Source organism: Bidens hawaiensis, unplaced genomic scaffold (assembly GCF_021521415.1).
Source record: "Bidens hawaiensis isolate Kalapana, Puna unplaced genomic scaffold, B.hawaiensis_p1.1 tig00000459_1, whole genome shotgun sequence".
Taxonomy (NCBI): domain Eukaryota; kingdom Viridiplantae; phylum Streptophyta; class Magnoliopsida; order Asterales; family Asteraceae; genus Bidens; species Bidens hawaiensis.
In genome coordinates this window covers 1,599,461-1,617,842 of record NW_027491031.1, presented here as the reverse complement: position 1 = coordinate 1,617,842, position 18,382 = coordinate 1,599,461, and the positions used below count along the sequence as shown (strand labels likewise).

Here is an 18,382-nt window from a genome sequence, read left to right as displayed (position 1 = left end):
AACTTCGCCTGGCATGTTCAGGCGAAGTTGTCCCTAACTTCGCTTGTCTAACAAGTTCGCCCATATCAGCGAACTTGTTAGTAACTTCGCTTACATACAAACACAAATCTAACTAACACGATTACAGACACTCGACACTGAACTACTGACATCATGCACCAACAATGAATGGTTCGGATGCATAGCCATATGATGAAAGGTCAACTTGTGTAAAACCATATTTGTCAACTTTAACACCTGATCGGTTACTCACCCACTTACATCTGAACAAAGGTATAGTGAAGGAACGATAATTTAATTCCCAAATTTCTTGTATAACACCGTAATAAGAATTTTTGGCGATTCTTAACCTTTTATCATGATCTGTTTTGTCGAACTCAGTCGTTGATGCTACCACCGTAACTCCACTATTCTGCATTGTACTTTTTGCAACTTGATTTTCGGTGTATTACGTATAACCGTTAATGTCGTACCCTTGGTAAGATGTTACTCCTGGATTTGGACCACGCCCTAAGTTTTCCACAATTTTATCAACAGAAGTTGTGGTTACCTTATTTTTCATCCAACTAGCAAACTCTTTGTTATGTTTATTTTCAAACCAAATTTCAGTCTTCTTTTCACCAACATATGTTGACCTCAATGTTGTCTTGTGTTCGTTAATGTATGGATCAATACATGTCATGTGTTTTAGGACCTCAAAATGTGCAAGTTGTAAAAGATCATGACCCGGGGTGATTGGTTTCATGCCAACACCTCCGACCCCTTCAAGTCTACCCGAGTGACGAGATTGAGGAACACCTATACTTTTGGCACCGTGCAAGTAACCTGTGCAAAATTCAGTCACCTCTTCACAAGCATATCCTTCAACAATACTAGCGTCAGGTCGATGCCGGTTTCTGACATACCCTTTTTAAAACACTCATATATCTTTCGAAAGGGTACATATAACGTAGAAATACAGGACCACAGGCCTTAATTTCTCCTATAATATGGATTACTAGGTGAACCATCACATCAAAAAATGATGGTGGAAAGTACATCTCAAGCTCACAGAGGGTGACAACGATTTTGTCTTGCAATGCATCCAATGACTCAGGATCAACAATTTTTGAGTGAATTGTGTTAAAAAACAAACAAAGTTTCGTGATAGTGTGTCGAGTATTATCCGGTAACAATCCACGAATTGCAATAGGAATCATATGTGTCATCAAAACATGACAATCATGAGACTTCATACCAAGCAACTTACGGTCTTTCAACGACACCAACCTTTTAATGTTTGCAGAATAACTAGATGGAACTTTAATATCATGTAAACATCTACAAAACTTCTTTTTTTCATCGTTCGACATAGTATAGCACGCAGGCGGGAGAAAAAAACCTTTGGTTGTCGGAACAGGATGAAGCTCTTCACGTATTCCCATTTTTACCATGTCTTGGCGAGCTTTAAACCCATCTTTCGTTTTACCAGGAAGGTTTAACAATAAGCCTAGTAAGCTGTCACATACATTTTTCTCAATATGCATAACATCTAGGCAATATCTAACTTGTAAATCCTTCCAATATGGTAAATCCCAAAAGATTGATTTTTTTTTCCAAATGACTCCGGTGGATTTGGCTTTTAGGCCTCTTGTGGATTTGACTTTTATGCCTCTTCTGGATTTGCGTTTTATGCCTATTGTGGATTTGGCATTTTTCTAACCACGAACTACTTTTCCAAACACGGTATTTATATTTTTAACTCGATCAAATGCATCAAATTGTTTCCTTATCGATTCGTGCTCAGTGGATCCATCAAACTCTTTCTCTCTCTCTCGATAAATATGATCAAAGGGAAGGAACTTCCGATGTCCCATGTACACCGTTTTTTTACAATCATCCAACCACTTCGAAGTTGTCTTGTCTTCACAAACAGGACAAGCAAACTTACCTTTGGTAGTGTATCCTGACAAATTACCGTATGCTGGAAAATCACTTATGGTGCAAAAAATCATGGCTCTCAACATAAATCTTTCCTTTTTATAAGAATCATACACTTCTACGCCTATGCCCCATAGTGTTTTCAAGTCATCAATCAATGGAGACAAGTAAACGTCAATGTCATTACCAGGTTGTTTCGGACCCTGAATTAACAACGACATCATTATGTATTTTCGTTTCATGCATAACCATGGTGGAAGATTGTAGATGCATAAAAGAACCGGCCATGTACTATGAATGCTACTCAAGGCTCCGAAAGGGTTAATTCCATCTGAGCTAAGTCCAAATCGTATGTTTCTAACCTCGTTGCCAAATTTTGGATACATATTATCAATATTTTTCCATTGAGGTGAATCCGCAACATGTCTTAATTTTCCATCATTTATACGATCATCTGAATGCCAACGCAATAACTTTGCTTCTTTCTCATTTGAAAATAATCGTTTTAGTCTTGGTATGATTGGCAAATACCACAACAATTTAGCTGGTTGTCCATTCTTCACATCTTCGTCAACATCATCGGTTTTGGTTTTAGACTTATACCTCGAAGCGCCACACTTAAAACATTTATGATCATTTTTGAACTTCTTTCTGTACAACATGCAATGATTTGGACATGCATGTATTCTTTTCACTTTTAATCCCATCGGGCACATAAGTTTCTTTGCTTTGTATAACGAAACTGGAAACTCGTTATCTTCCGGAAGCATTTCATGCACAACCTCTAATAGATATGTGAAACTTACATCACTCCACCCGTACTTAGTCTTTGCGTTAAACAATTTCAAAACAGCACTAAGTTTCGAAAATTTCAAACAACCAGTGTATAACGGTTTTTCTGAATCTTCAAATAGACGTTTTAATTTTTCTTGTTCACTGTCACCAATATTAGTCCCTAAATCGTTATACATGTCATTTAAATTGTCATTGACTTCATTTAAATCACCATCGTCATTATCTATTAAATTGTGTTTATCATCACTGTCCTTATTTGACGACGTGCCACGATCAGTAAGTGACTCACCATGCATTGACCAACAAGTATATCTAGGTTTAAAACCACGAGATATCAAATGGTACTCTATTTCATTTATATCATCATATCTTTTGTTGTTTTCACAACTCCTACAAGGACACCAGATCATTTTATCTCCAACTTTCACTTGATTATCTTTTACAGCCTTTAGAAAACCTTTAACGCCATTTATATATGTTTTACCAGTAGATAAACGACCGTACATCCAGTCTTTACGATCCGTCTGAAAAAACAAATAAATATATGAATATGATGTAAATCGGTTTTCTAAGGCAGCGAATCCTAACCCACTTTTTGAAAATTATATCTCGCATGCATACATTTTAACAAGTTGACATTTAAGAAAAAACCGGCAGCATTTCCCCTTAACTCCCCAAGCATGCGTATAAACCGCAAGTCGAAAGAGTAAAAGGAAATAATCACCAGATTTTTCTTAAATGTCAACCCGTTAAAATATATACACATCCTAAACGAGATATAATATTCAAAAAGCAGTCCCGGAAAGGGACAATCCAAAATTTATCTCTATTAGATAAATTTTGGACGAGTATATACTCTTAAGGGCTATAAGATTAGTTAGCGAGTAAGTATAATATTAATATTCATAAAAAAAAGCTCAAGTTTCTTACCTCCATGAATATGAAGAAAGCTTGAAAATGGAAGAAGAGTGGATGAAGAAGAGAATGAACATGAAAAAGAGTATGAGCTAGGCATATATAACGTTACAATTTTCAAATTCTCGTAACTCTATATTTACAGCGGTTTCAAAATTATTTTTTTGAATTTTTTATATATATACAGCGGTTATTATCATTTACAGCGGTTCCAAATTAATTTTTTAAATTTCTTATACCTTTACAGCGGTTTTACCGTTATTAAATATATTATTATTATTTGTGAACTATAAAACATCGGGTTTTTTTAAACCGCTGTATACGTTGTTTAAGAAACGCTGTAAATTTCCATTTTTGTAGTAGTTGTGTGTAATAAATAAAATATGTGATATCAAGTTCAAATCTATCTTTGTGTTTTATTAAGTCTATCATAACCAAAAGGTTACATAAATTGAAAAAAAAATATACACTTACCGACCTTTTTGTTTTAGTTTTGATAACGTAACATGCTTAATCGAAACCAACTAAATTCGTGTCATCTCACCGTTGCAACGCCCAGGACCATCAAGGCATCAACACTCAAGTTTTACCAGTGCCCGGGTTTTACTGATTCATCGGCAAAACGCCCGGGACCAACAATGCTCAAGTTTTACCAACATCCGAGTTTTATTGGTCAAATGAACACCATTTCAAATATTTTATTTTAATATACGTTAACCTTTCTTATGACCAAATTTGTGTCGGCGCACTGCCGCAATGCCCGAAACCAACAACTCTTGGACTTTACGAACGCCCGAGTTTTACCGTCTTACTGCTGCAACACTCGAGTTTTACCAAAGCCTGGGTTTAACTTACAGAATAAGTCGTTGTAAATTTGCTTTTGTATGTTAAATTTATTTATGTTATTTTGACAACATTATATTTTAGGTTAACGCTTGGGTTTAACCGACGTTGTTTATACGGTATCGTAATGAAGGTAGCCAATAACAACCGAAATCGTGTTGACTCGCCCCGCTAGACATGGCTTTTACTAGACCAAAATCTCTGCACATCGCGTACAAGAAAATTATTGTCGCTACAGTTACGACCTTTTTATTCGTTAGTTTTTTTTTTATAATTTAAGTTATATGAGCGTAATTGCTGTTACCAGCGTCGACAGATAAATATTTTTAATTTAGTGTCGGTATCTTAACGAACTTAACGCATACCAACTGAACCCACATTAGTGCAACGCCGCAACACGACGGGTATAGAAACAAATCTAACCCATCCCGACGCAACACGCGAGGGGACTTTTTGTGATATTTCTAACGTGATTTCCCAAATTGAAATAAGTTTATTTCCTAAAGGGAGTCTTCGATATTTTACTTACACATTTAGGCCCTTGTCGGCCCACCTTTTGTTTCTTAGGCCCAAAAGAATCCAATTTTCGTTAGTAGTCGAATGATATAAAACATAAAATATCGAGCCCTACTCCGCCCAAATTCACAAACCCTAATTTTGTTGTTATCGTCTTCGGTGCCCACTACCGCCGTCTGTCGCCGCCAACCCTAGGCCGTAATGTTTGGTTTCAGATGTAAGATGAGAACAAGGGATGTCATCTCATGGTAAATCACTATTTAATTCCTATTGTGTAACTCATATTTCCTTCCATCTTGTTTTCAATTGCGATATATCGCAAACTTTCCACTTGTTATGAATAGATCATAATTACTTCTCTTCGTTTTCATTATGAAGGAACCGGAGAGCGCACATTTCAATCATTCATAACATGTTAATTGCTCATAGTAGTGTAACAAACATCTCATGCCTTTCAATACACCCGGTAATGTTAAACTTTATACTTAATAAAATGCAATTGAATTATCTGGTCTTATGATACCTTTGTGAATGGTGAAGAGTGAAGTATCATTCTCCATCATTTTATTTATTTATAATTTGAAGCTGTTAAAATCATCATCTAGAGTTGTGAATATTAATTGTACATGATCATTGATAGGTAGTTGCACGTCTTAACTTAAACCGTACAACTATTCTCTCATTTATCTCTATATTATAATTTTTTTGAACGACAAAAAATCCCGTGTGTAAATCTATTTTTTCGAGGTCATATCAAATATCGATTTCTCGACGGTCGTGAGATTGTACCCCTCAACAGCCGTGAGATTGTCTGGTAGTCATATAATATTATTGCATTTATAATATGGATCTTTGTTGGTTTCATGTTCAGGTTTTTCGAGCATTAAAGTGAAAGACGAAGAGAGTGGAAAGGTTTATAAGGTCGGATCTCATAATATCAAGTGGAAAGATTTATAATATGGATCTTTCTAGTCGTGCTAATGTGTCGGGTTTTGTATTGTTGTTGTTCATTATAGCGACAAAAATAATAATGTATTAGTAGCAAGTGTTGAACTTGTTAGTGTGTAATAAATAAAATATGTGAAATCAAGTTCAAATCTATCTTTTTGTTTGGTTACTTTGGTCGCATAGTTTTCTTAAATGGGTCGATTTGGGTTATATCGATAAATATAAGGAAATAAAATGTTTTTATTAAAATCATCTAAAATGCACTTAAATATTCTTCTTTTATTAAAATATCAGGAAATTACTAATTATTCTTAACAACACAATTTTATTGATTATTTACGAAGTCTTTTACCGTTGATTACAGTACGGATTTGTTTTGATGATTTAATCTCAACCGATACTAAAAACAATCAAAACACTGGAAAAGAAAAAACATAATTGAACAATAGCATGTTTAATAAACACATCGTGTTTAGGTTTGTTTAAACCATTTAATATTTATTACAACCCGACCGCTAACTCATTTACAACCAAGTTACATCCCCACAACCTAGTTACACAGATTGTGTTCAGGTTCATCTCAACCCGTCTGTCAATCCATACCACTAAACCATTAGTAAAAATACACAAATAATAAATAGTAAGTAACTATACTATTCACTAAGACACATATAGTAAATAGGTTTCTTGCTTATCATTTTACAGACAGAGAAGGAAACAATTACTTTCTTCGTAAGACATCTTAACCTTACCAAACCTTTCCAACACTCACCATGTGCGCAAATAAAAATATTCGCGCCGGGACAAGAAAAACTTTCAAATCAAACCGTCATCATACGCCGTTTTAAAAGGCTTAACTACTATTTTTAGTTCGTGCGCGGTCAAGAAAAACTTTGGTATCACAACATTGTATTGAAAGCTTAATTACAATTTTCAGTTGAACCATTCGGAATAAAAAAAAAAAGTTACGATAAATGAATTCAACATGAATGACTAGAAAGCCAAAAGAAACAAGCTTATATACATTAGCGCTGAGTACTCTTCTACATCAGCACGCACACATATTTTTCTACGTCAGTATGCACACGTATTACGTGCATACATCCATCAAGGTACAAATTACATCAACTTCTTTTGTATATAAAAAATATTTTCATATAAGGTAGCAGCATCTACACGTGTATACAGAGACAACTCAACTATTTTGGGAGGCCTAAAGCAATAAATATAAGAAAATAACATATCTTTTTATTTGGTTACTTCAGTTTGGTTGCATAATGAATTAATGATCATGTTATAAATCCGAATATATAAAACCAGTAAAAGTATAAAATTTAAAGTACTTCAACTTCAAATTTTATACTTTGATATGATACAACTAATTAGTTGAATAAATAACCAGGAAGTAGTTTATTTCAAAGGCACACGGAATCCTCCCGACTCGTTCGTTTTCTTTGTACAATGTATCTTTTGACAAAGATGCAAGACTCTATACTTAACTAAATAAAAACGGTCAAAACTTAACAATTAGACCTCATTATTCTCAGTCATTTTGCATTGCAGACTGAATGTCTTTTTTTTAATATAAAAAAATAGGCTGATAAATCAGGCAAAACTCTAGCCATGAAATCAGATATAAAGAAAATTGTACAATTTGCAAATTAGCTCTCGAGTGCCACGAGATGTATTTGCTTGCAGCTTGGAAATTTCAGTTGCTTTTATCGAAAGAATTACACCAGTGATGCTTGATTTTAACTAGATCAGTAGTCTTCGTATATCACTGAAGTTTGATTTTAAAGCTCCGAGGAAATCGCCTGCCAAAAAATATTATTTAACCGTTCATCAAATGTGGTTTTATACAGTTAATATAATAACTAGCAGTCTTTTGTCCATTATTAAGTTTTTTAAAGATTAATGACGGAGTTAAGCTAAAAATAATGTAGATTTTTAAAAATAGACTTTTGGTAACTGTTAACATGTTTGACCATTTTCCCTTGTAGCCATTTCTTTGATATTACATATTTACGAGAAACACGACCCAAATCAACCGAATTGAAAATAAATATAACTAGAGGTGGCCGTGTCTGAAAAGTTGGTGACGAGTTGAGCAGACCATTTTCAAGTATGCTGGTAACGGGTTGGATTGGGTTGAGGGTAAAATGGTAAAAAAAATATATGGGGGTAAAATGGTCAGAAAGATACGAGGGTAACATGGTCATTTTCAAGTTTGACCTTTTAGCTAACACTATTATGTCTGCTTTTAAGTTTCTAAAGAATAATGACTCATAGATATGAAGATAAAATGGTCAAAAAGTATTTATTTTGTGCAGTTTATTCATTGTTGTAACTTGAATACAAATAAACTCATTTCAAATAGACTTTAACTGACTTCCAACCCGTTTGACCACGTCCCTTTTAGCAAAAAAAAATTTATTTGAACCGTTTTGAGATAAACACAAGCAAAATCAACCCGATTACATGCAACTAAATGCAGCTCACATACCTGAAACTTCTCCATCAAATACCCGATGATCAGCAGATAATGTCACATTCATTTTGTTAACAGTGGGTATCTCAATACCTGGTTGAAAAAAAAACATTACTTTAATAAGCTACCAACTTTTAACAAATATTTACTGCAATAGCATATAAAAAAGTTACTGATAATTTACCATCTTCACCGATCGCGGGTTCAACCACCGTATTGCCCCTACCAACCGCAAGAATTCCCGACTATATTCACAAAACAACTTATCATGCTTTCTAATTATCATAAATAATTTAAAAGTTATTTTTATTTGTGACTGACATATAGATATAACCTGGGGTGGATTTATGATTGCACAAAACTGATCCACTGGAAACATACCCAAATTTGATATACTGCAAAGCGTATAAACATAAACGTTATAAAATTAATATTAAAACTAACCAATGCATAAAAAAAATGAACAATGAACTCACCTAAAAGAGCCACCTTGGAACTCGTTTGGTGTAAGCTTCCCTGCTCGGGCCTTTTCAGCAAGTTCTTTGATCTTTAAATAATCGACGTATAAGTGAGACTTATTAAAAAATTATAAATCTAGAAAAAACATTAATAGTACCTCGGAGGAAATTGCGGATATGGATTTTTTATCAGCATTTCTCACAATTGGAGTCATTAAACCCTATAATTTAAAAACAAAAAAAATTAAGATAACAAACCCTAGAAATCAAGAACATAAAATGTAAATAAATTAATACCTTCTCAGTAGCAACTGCAATCGATATATCAACAGAATCACATAATATAATTTCCCCTTCATTGTCATCCCAGAAAGCTGTCATGTAATTTCAAAGTCAACAGTCAGCACTTATTTAACCCAACCCAGTTTTGACATGTGAACCCAACCCATTTACACACGCCAGCTGTCAAAAGAAACTTACCATTAGCTTTTGGAACATTTCTCAAAGCAATTGCAACAGTTTTAATAACAATGTCATTTACTGACACTTTGACGCCAAATTTATCTGCGCGTGAAGAAAAATAATGTCTTATTTAGCTGCTAGAAAAGTAATTTTGAAAAGAAGAGATATGTATCATACCTTTAAGCTCTTTTCTGAAAGATAGAAGAGGATCCAGTATAACATCTGTCATAACTCAAAGCCCATTAACTATCTTAACTACAAACTAAATGTTGTTATAAACTCACTGTATAGAAAGTTTTAGGACCTGTGGTTAGATATAAATGAGGTATGCTCTGTTTTGATTCCAGCAACCTTTTTGCAATAACCTGCAAAAAGTAAAAAAGTGACTTTAATGCATAAAACCTCCAAAATTTACTTTATTAGAAATTTTTGATTGTTATAAAAACAATATCTTATTAATCCATATGTGACACTAATTATTTTTTATAATCTTTTTTGGAGAAAACTGTCTCATGGCCATGTATAAGTGAACCGTACGTCCGTACCGAATGAGATATTGATCATGCTCATTCGTTAAGCATTTACTGGACAAATGGAGGGTTCACAAACACATAACCTAAGGATGATTTTGTATGTGTTCATTCTTTAATTCACAAACGAACAAAAAACATTTACTAATTCAAAATATAAAATCAACATTCTTAAACTTAAGCATTGGACTTTAGCATTGGACAAACGACAAACGAACGGTTCACGAACACATAACCTAAGACAATGATTTTGTATGTGTCCATACTTTAATTCACAAACAAACATTTACTAATTCGAAAAATAAAAAACAGCATTCTTAAACTTAAGCATTGGAGTATTGAACATAAGCTCCCAAAATTATATAACGTTAAGTACTTGAAAAGTTGACATAATTATCTGAAAATACGTAACATAATCAACTAAAAGTTAAAAAATAAATATATAATGACCTTTATTGACCAAACATAAACAAACCAAATATTAACGAACGTAAACAAATGAACGTAAATGAACAAACGTATTACCAAGCGTTCACAAGCACGACCTATGTTCATGCTGGTTCATTTAATTAGTCATACAAATTTCTTTGTTCATGTCCCAGTTCATTTATTAAACGATAAACGTAACAAACTTCCCACCAAACGGTTCGCTAAACAATCTGTGCTTTTGCAGCCCTAGGATCAACCCAACCCATATTGGCATGCCTATGGTAAACATTTTTTACAAATAAATTGACCATTATAAAATATAAATTCTAGATGTATTTGTAAAAAAGCATTTTAAGACCAGAACGAGAAGCAAGAACATATACCTTACGGATTTGACTATTTGGAATATCCACATATGAATCCAACTGCTGAACATCTGATGATGCTGACGTATGCGTTTGAGATTAACTTTGAGGTTGACTTTTTGATGAAGATGTTTTAAGTTCAGATGATGAACTTTTGACTGCACCTGTACCAGACTTTATTGCATTTAAGACATCAGATTTCAAAAGAGTGCCACGCGGACCAGTTGCAGTTATTGATGAAGCATCTAATTTATGTTGTGCAATTAGTAACTTTGCAGCTGGACTGATTCTAGAAAAGCTAGACTTTTGTACTTTCTCTTGTTTGTCATTGGTAGCATGCTGAGCTGGCGTTGCCTCCTTAGCTGCTAGATTACCACTAAAGTTTGATTGCACCGCCTCAACATCAGCCGGATCCTCAACCTTGCAAAACAGTAACATCGATTCCAGCGTGTTACTAATGATTTATACAATTTAATAGAGATGGCAATGTCAACCAATTTAAACAAAAATTCAGTTTGTGTAAAACTTCAATATTGGTTAAGATGGGAACGGATTGAACAACAAAGACGTGTTTAAAATGCCTAAAATGTTCCCAATTGTTTTATTTCATAATTATATCATCATTGCAATATGTACCTTTTAGAATCATACTTAAAACATTGATTATTTGTAACTAATATATTTTCACCATTATACAGAAAAAACTTACTGTTATTGCAATGGGTTGTCCAACTGAAACGTCTTTTGAACCCTCAGGTGCAAGTATCTTTGCTAGGTACCTGCGGTTAGTGTTCCATTAAGATTTCAAGCAATAACAGGTAAGTGGTAACCCAGCTTAACACTTATAATGTGAATAAACGGTCATTATCTTGTGTACAGGCGGCAAAATGAGTGGGTCAGGTGATTTAGGTAATGGGTTAAAATAGACGACTTTTACGCCCTACAAAATTAGATTCAGTTGAAGTGTTGAACCAGTTTTGTCCCCTTAATTTTTTTATGTAAATGATTAGTATGTTAAACTGATTACAAAACTATAATTATCTGGTTTTTTGCATAAAGTAATTAGAGGATTGTGACATTACCATGTGAACCCGTTTGACCCGTTTCCTTGTTAAAAACTTAAAATTTTCTTTTATTTGGCAGATTTGATCCAAAATACAAAAATAACCAAAAATGGTATAATATACACAAAAGAAAAAAGAATAAAAATAGTAACTTCAGCATTAAATCACTCAAAAAAGTTAACTTTACCCTTCTTCAAGACATTCGAATTCAAGGGTAGCTTTATCAGTCTCTATCTCACATATAATATCACCAACCTCAATCTATCACATCAAGTAAAAAAACAAAAACAATAGCAATAAAAAGATTCAGTCGTCTAATTTTGAGTTCGTGTAATACCAATGAAAATAAATTTCATAGAGTACGACTAACCTTTTCACCTTCCTTTTTCCTCCACCTAGCAATATTCCCCTGGTCCTGTAAATTTATTAAAAATAAATTGTTCAAAGAATTAGCAAGAGAAATGAGATCTATCCGACATCAAGTTAACTCTACCTTGGTTAACTTACCATAGTTGGTGATAATGCTGGCATTTCAATGAAGATGTGTGGAGGGAGTTTAGATGCATCAAGTTTCTCTGGATTTGACTTTTGGGCTGTGTCTTCGATTTTTACATCAGATTGGGTTGACTTTGTTTGTTTGACCTCTGACCCACCAAGAACACTTTCAGGGATATTTTGTATATCGTTCAAATCCTCGACCTATATGAATAAATAACGATCATGTGTCATGGAATACAGCATATATTAGCTAAAAACCTATAAATTAGAACTTTGATTATATGGAAGGCAAAAATGATCAAAATAATAATATAAAATAACATTACCGTAATTGCAATAGGCTGTCCAACTGGCACATCCTTTGTACCGTCTGGTGCCAATATCTTTGCCAAATACCTGCGTGTGGTGGTCCACATGGCATCATTTTACTTTTAAAAAAACAAAAACCAAACTTAAGCGTTGATTGAAATTTATGAAATTCAGATCTCAGAATAATAACTATAGGTTTTTTCTTTATGAAACACCAACATGCTTTTTCATTTGTCCAATTTTAGACATTGTACCCTTTTCTTTACATCTTAGTCATTGATATATAACTTTGTGTCTATATTGACCAGAATAATAACTATAGGTTTTTTCTTATGAAACACCAACATGCTTTTTCATTTGTCCAATTTTAGACGTTGTGCCCTTTTTTGTACATCTTTATCATTGACATATAACTTTGTGTCTATATTGATCAGGAACACTATAGGCATATGATTGTGTAAATATAGTACTAAGCAATTATATATTTAAAAGTACTATTAAATTTAGAAATATAGAATTACCCTTCTTCAAGACTTTCAAATTCAAGAGTGGCTTTATCCGTCTCGATCTCACATATGATATCACCCACTTCTATCTAGTAGATAAACAAGCGATCAAACATAAAAAAAATTAACCATCATTACCCAAAAAAAAAGAGATTAAAAAAAAGCTTTATAATTTAAAAAACAGTAACTTCTGAAATAGCTGACCTTATCTCCTTTCTTCCTCCACTTTGCAATGTTACCTTGCTCCTATATTAAAGCACAAAAGTATGCAACTTTATGAGAAAACATAAATAAAATAAGGGAAAATTCTCAAAATGGCCCTTTTTAAGAGAGAGAGTGTGGAAAATAGCCCTAAATTTCAACATATTCCTAAAATGGCCAGTTAAATTTGGACTGAGGAGACGAGATCTGGAAAAATCCTTAGGCCAATAAAATTCTGACAAGTGTCAAAATCCGACGGATTTTTTAAAAATATTGGGGGACCAGTCCATATTTTCCATTAAAAGTTCTTCTTAAAATACAGTCTTTTCCGACGGTCTTTTAATGTTTCCTAAAGGGTCCCCTCAACTTCCAAAAACATGGGAAATTGTGCAATCAAATTCAGTCTTTCAAGACATTTAGGGTGAATTTGTATCAAGAAGACGAGTTAGTAGTTTATTTCCTATGTGTTGAAATCTAGTCCACACCTTCAAAATTTATTACTAATCCATCTACACCGACAATATATTATGCGATTCCGTCTATTTCGACATGATCATCCAAATAATATACATGAGTTATCTTCATCATCTTCCCATTCATACAACATTCGGAACTGAACAATGTACTCGTTTCCGAACGTTGAGATTATGTTGCCGTCATAATAGGATCCAACGAACCGGGACCCATACCCATAACCTCCACTTGATCACCCCTCTTAAACTTCATGATTTGATTCGAGATTAGAGTTTGATGAAAATATGTGAATGAATTATTGAGGATTGAGAAAGATGATAGATATAATGTAAATATGGACGGACAAGTAAGAATATCCTACATACTCGTCTCCTTCGTACAAATTTTAAAGATTCGTGTTTTGAAAGACAAATTTGTAATGCACATTTTTCCATGAGTTCAAAATTTGGACGGTCGAGATAAGAATCTTTAATAAACCGTCTGACAAGACAACTTTTTAATATTAAGATTTCGTGAAGAATATGGACGGGTACCTTAATCTTTTCAAAAATATGATCCCCTTAGTTCAAATTTATCAAGTAAGTGTCTTGAAAGACAAAATGAAATGACACATTTTTCCATGTCTTTAAATTTGTAGGGGTTAGATAAGAAATTTAAATAATACGCCTGGGAAGAAAGCTTTGGAAAATAAATTTTAGTTCAAAAATATGGACTAGTCCCTCAATATTTATAAATCTATGGTCTTATTGGTACAAATTCACCCTAAATGCGTCTTGAAAGACTGAATTTGATTGCACAATTTCCCATGTTTTTGGATGTTGAGGGGACCCTTTAGGAAACATTGAAAGACCGTCGGAAAAGACTGTATTTTAAGAAGAACTTTTAATGGAAAATATAGACTGGTCCCCCAATATTTTTAAAAAATCCGTCGGATTTTGACACTTGTCAGAATTTTATTGGCCTAAGGATTTTTCCAGATCTCGTCTCCTCAGTCCAAATTTGATGGGCCATTTTGGGAATATGTTGAAATTTAGGGCTATATTCCACACTCTCTCTCTTAAAAAGGACCATTTTGAGAATTTTCCCATAAAATAAATAAAGAAATCAGGTCCATACTATATCTTCCCATTGTAGGTGATAGAGCTGGCATTCCAATAACAATATGAGCAGGAGGTTCTACATGTTAAAAACTCATTAAAGTTAGATACATCAACTTTCAGAAACAACTGCCAGCTGGCATTCAGTTTCCTTGAAGATGAGATAAAGATATACTTATTCACAATGTACAGACACACGCCAGAAATTTATATACAGAAGACAAAGAAATGTGAATTTGAACTAAAAAGATTCATACCTGAAGATGAGTAACATCTAATACCACTCAGCAACTGTTAACAAGCAAGCATCCTCAGAAGATGAATATTGTGTCAAGATAAAAAATAAAATATTAAGTTTAGTTACTAACCTTTAGTTCAGATTGGTTTCCGACGCCACTGAATGGAGAAAGATATCGGGGCCTGTAAACCTCACTGTCAGAAAATTATGAAGAAAAATGGATGACTAACATTATGTTACCTAACAATTCTACCTTTAAAGATAAAAACGTGTATTTTTCTTTACCACTTGTACACCAATTAACCAAAAGCTAGAAATTTATTAGCTAATGAATCTATAAAGTTATCAAACACAAATTGAATATTTTGTAGGCTCCATTTTCTTTTTGACCTTACTGTAGCAGATTAAAACAGTTAAATCTACTATTAATGTACCATTATACCCATCTAACTGTAAGTTAATGCAACCAATCTACTAATCTAAAGTATTCTAAAAAACACAAAAAATTTGATGAAAATAACATATGCCACAATAGTTTGTTAAAAGAGGTAAGGAAAATTGGATTTTAATAATCCCAACTTTACGTAGTTGGCCAATAATAATCCCAATTTTGAATGTAGCTGTCACTGGTCCCAACTTTCACATTATTTGTTTTCATTGGACCTCCGTTAAAAAAAACTTAACGGCGTTAAGTTTTTTTCAAATTTCAAACTGATATTTTAGGGCTTTTGATCGGAATGAGTATACGAGTCGATTGATGCAAAACTTACCTCCAAACAGTGGTCCAAACGACTAAAGGATGCTTCAGTTCCGGTGTTTAAACTATTAATTAACAAAAATCAAGATGTTTGAAGCGCTGTTTCGAGTTAAGTTTTACATCAATCGACTCGTATACTCATTCCGATCAAAAGCCCTAAAATATCAGTTTGAAATTTGAAAAAAACTTAACGCCGTTAAGTTTTTTTTAACGGAGGTCCAATGAAAACAAATAGTGTGAAAGTTGGGACCAGTGATAGCTACATTCAAAGTTGGGATTATTATCGGCCAACTGCGTAAAGTTGGGATTATTAAAATCCAATTTTCCAAAGAGGTAATGGGAGTGAGTAAAATTATACCTAAACAAAGTGCCACCGTCTTCAACAATAGATTTCTGCGCATTGGAACTGCCGCACAAAAAAATACCTCAATAAGTTTCAGAACCAATACCAGTAATCTATTTATATTTGCATCGAACTTAACTCTAAATCCATAATCTAAGATCTATCCAGCATTTAGAAAGACTATATGAAAAACTGTACAAATTAACACTTTAAAAGTTACACAAGCATCACTAAAAACAACAATGAGAATAAAATAAGTGACAGTAGGTTCTGAATCGATTGAAATAACTCCCTTAACCAGCTACCAGCTACCATCAACTGGAGCACATGTTCTCTTATGAAACTGATTCAGAAAACTTGTACAAACATATAGAAATATAAACACATTGAACAAATTCAAAAACCCTATCCTCTATTCCTCTTCTCTACTGTTAATTCTACACTGCATCCGTCCTCCTATTAATTGAACAAGTTTGACTATATGACAAACCCTAATTTCATCAAGCATACAACATGGATGCTAGTTCAGCCTCGATTGGATCGTAACTCACATTATCAACAGTTTAAAAGCTAAAAACAACTTGATACAACAAACGCTAACTATCATCAAACATACAACAAGGATGCTAGCTGAACCTCATTTGGATCCTAATTCACATAATCAACAGCTTAAACGCTAAAAACATATACGAATTAATAAATTACCGATAAATTATCAACAAAATCTCCACAAAAACCCTAGGTAATATACAGAAGCATTCGAAATGAATCGAATAATGATAATAAGTGAAAAATAATAACCGTGAAATGGATCTGGACATACAGAACAGGTAGCGAGTCCTAATTATCATCAAACATACAACACGGACGCTAGTTGACTAGTTCAGCCACATATGGATCCTAACTCACATTATTATCAGCTTAATCACTAAAAACACTACAAAACAGATACAAATTAATAGATTATCAACAAAATCTCCTTAAAATAACTAGATAATACACCAAAAATGCAAGTTCAACATCATTCAAATCCTAACTCACATTCTCAACAGCTTAATCCCTAAAAACAGCTACAAACTGACAGAAATTAATAAATTACTGATAAATTATCAACAAATTCTCCACAAAAACCCTAGATAATACAACAAGGACACTAGTTCAGCCTCATTTGGATCCTAATTCACATTATCAACAGCTTAACCGCTAAAAACAACTAAAAATAAGTACAAATTCATAAACTATTAACAGAAAACCCTAAGTATCATCAAACACACACCAAAAACGCTAGTTCAGCCTCATTTAGATCCTAATCAATTGCTTAATCGCTAAAAACAGATACGAATTAATACATTACTGATAAATAATCAACAAAATCTCCTTATAAACCCTAGGTAACATACAGCAGTGTTCGAAATGAATCGAATGATGATAAATAATTAAATAGTGAATAATAATAACCGTGAAATGGATCTGGAAGTGGATGAGAGGTAACGAGCCCTAAGCACAGACGGTGATCGGAGAATCGATGGATAATAATGACGGAGCCGTGATAGAGCCATCGATCATTCACTTTTTATTAATATTAATAATAATACGCCGTCGTCATTTGTTATTTCAGTCTTTACTCAACGCTGGGTTTTGTGCGTGAATGGTAGGTTGGTGAGATCATTAGAGAACTAGTTTTTTATTATTTTAGACTGTGTAACTTTTAAATAATTTATTATCAAGCTTATTATTTTTATTTTAAGAGTTGAAATTAATGATTAGTTTTTTGTTCAAACTTCAAACTATAAATCAATCACTTGTGGTTGAGTGGTAGAAGATTTGACCCAATTTCGATATCTACATGTGACATTTTTTGTGTATTATGACAACGAAGAATTTGAGTTAAGTCATGTACAAGGCTGTCGTGAGTTACTATCGTGGTTAAAAATATCAAATCACCCGGCTTTCTTTTTTAAAATAGATCTGAATAAGGCCTTTGATTCGATTTGTTGGTCTTTCATTGACTCGGTTCTTGAAATTATAAATTTCCCAGATAGATGGAGACTTTGGGTCAACGGAATTCTACGATCGGCACGTGCCTCGGTTCTCGTTAACGGATCCCCTACATGGGAATTTCAATGTCACAGGGGCATTCGGCAAGGGGATCCTCTATCGCCTTTCCTCTTTATTTTATCTATGGAATACTTCTCTTATATCTTCAATCGAGCGGTGGCAGGTAAT

General features: G+C 33.5%; 1 protein-coding gene and 1 pseudogene across 2 annotated transcripts; both read right to left on the bottom strand.

Moving 5' to 3' along the window:
- Nucleotides 1–538: 538 nt before the first annotated feature.
- LOC143629918 (uncharacterized) lies at nt 539–3,106 on the bottom strand. The gene is made up of 2 exons (XM_077099065.1): nt 1,181–3,106; nt 539–753 (listed from the first exon to the last, which is right to left on the bottom strand). Exon 1 carries the CDS (start codon nt 3,009–3,011, stop codon nt 1,698–1,700), a length of 1,314 nt encoding a protein of 437 aa, XP_076955180.1. The 5' UTR covers nt 3,012–3,106; the 3' UTR covers nt 539–753; nt 1,181–1,697.
- A 3,973-nt stretch (nt 3,107–7,079) lies between these two features.
- LOC143630365 (dihydrolipoyllysine-residue acetyltransferase component 1 of pyruvate dehydrogenase complex, mitochondrial-like) lies at nt 7,080–17,779 on the bottom strand (annotated as a pseudogene). The gene is made up of 23 exons (XR_013153149.1): nt 17,615–17,779; nt 16,172–16,219; nt 15,187–15,238; nt 15,076–15,109; nt 14,849–14,897; nt 13,251–13,293; nt 13,062–13,135; nt 12,558–12,627; nt 12,241–12,432; nt 12,104–12,148; nt 11,921–11,994; nt 11,379–11,448; nt 10,688–11,089; nt 9,650–9,710; nt 9,523–9,567; nt 9,364–9,447; nt 9,181–9,257; nt 9,042–9,104; nt 8,902–8,972; nt 8,760–8,820; nt 8,610–8,670; nt 8,441–8,518; nt 7,080–7,751 (listed from the first exon to the last, which is right to left on the bottom strand). The product of XR_013153149.1 is annotated as a dihydrolipoyllysine-residue acetyltransferase component 1 of pyruvate dehydrogenase complex, mitochondrial-like (transcript).
- Nucleotides 17,780–18,382: the final 603 nt, after the last annotated feature.

Excerpts from the sequence above, each read along its gene's own strand:
- LOC143629918 (XM_077099065.1), bottom strand. The coding sequence starts at position 3,011 with ATGCATGGTGAGTCACTTACTGATCGTGGCACGTCGTCAAATAAGGAC.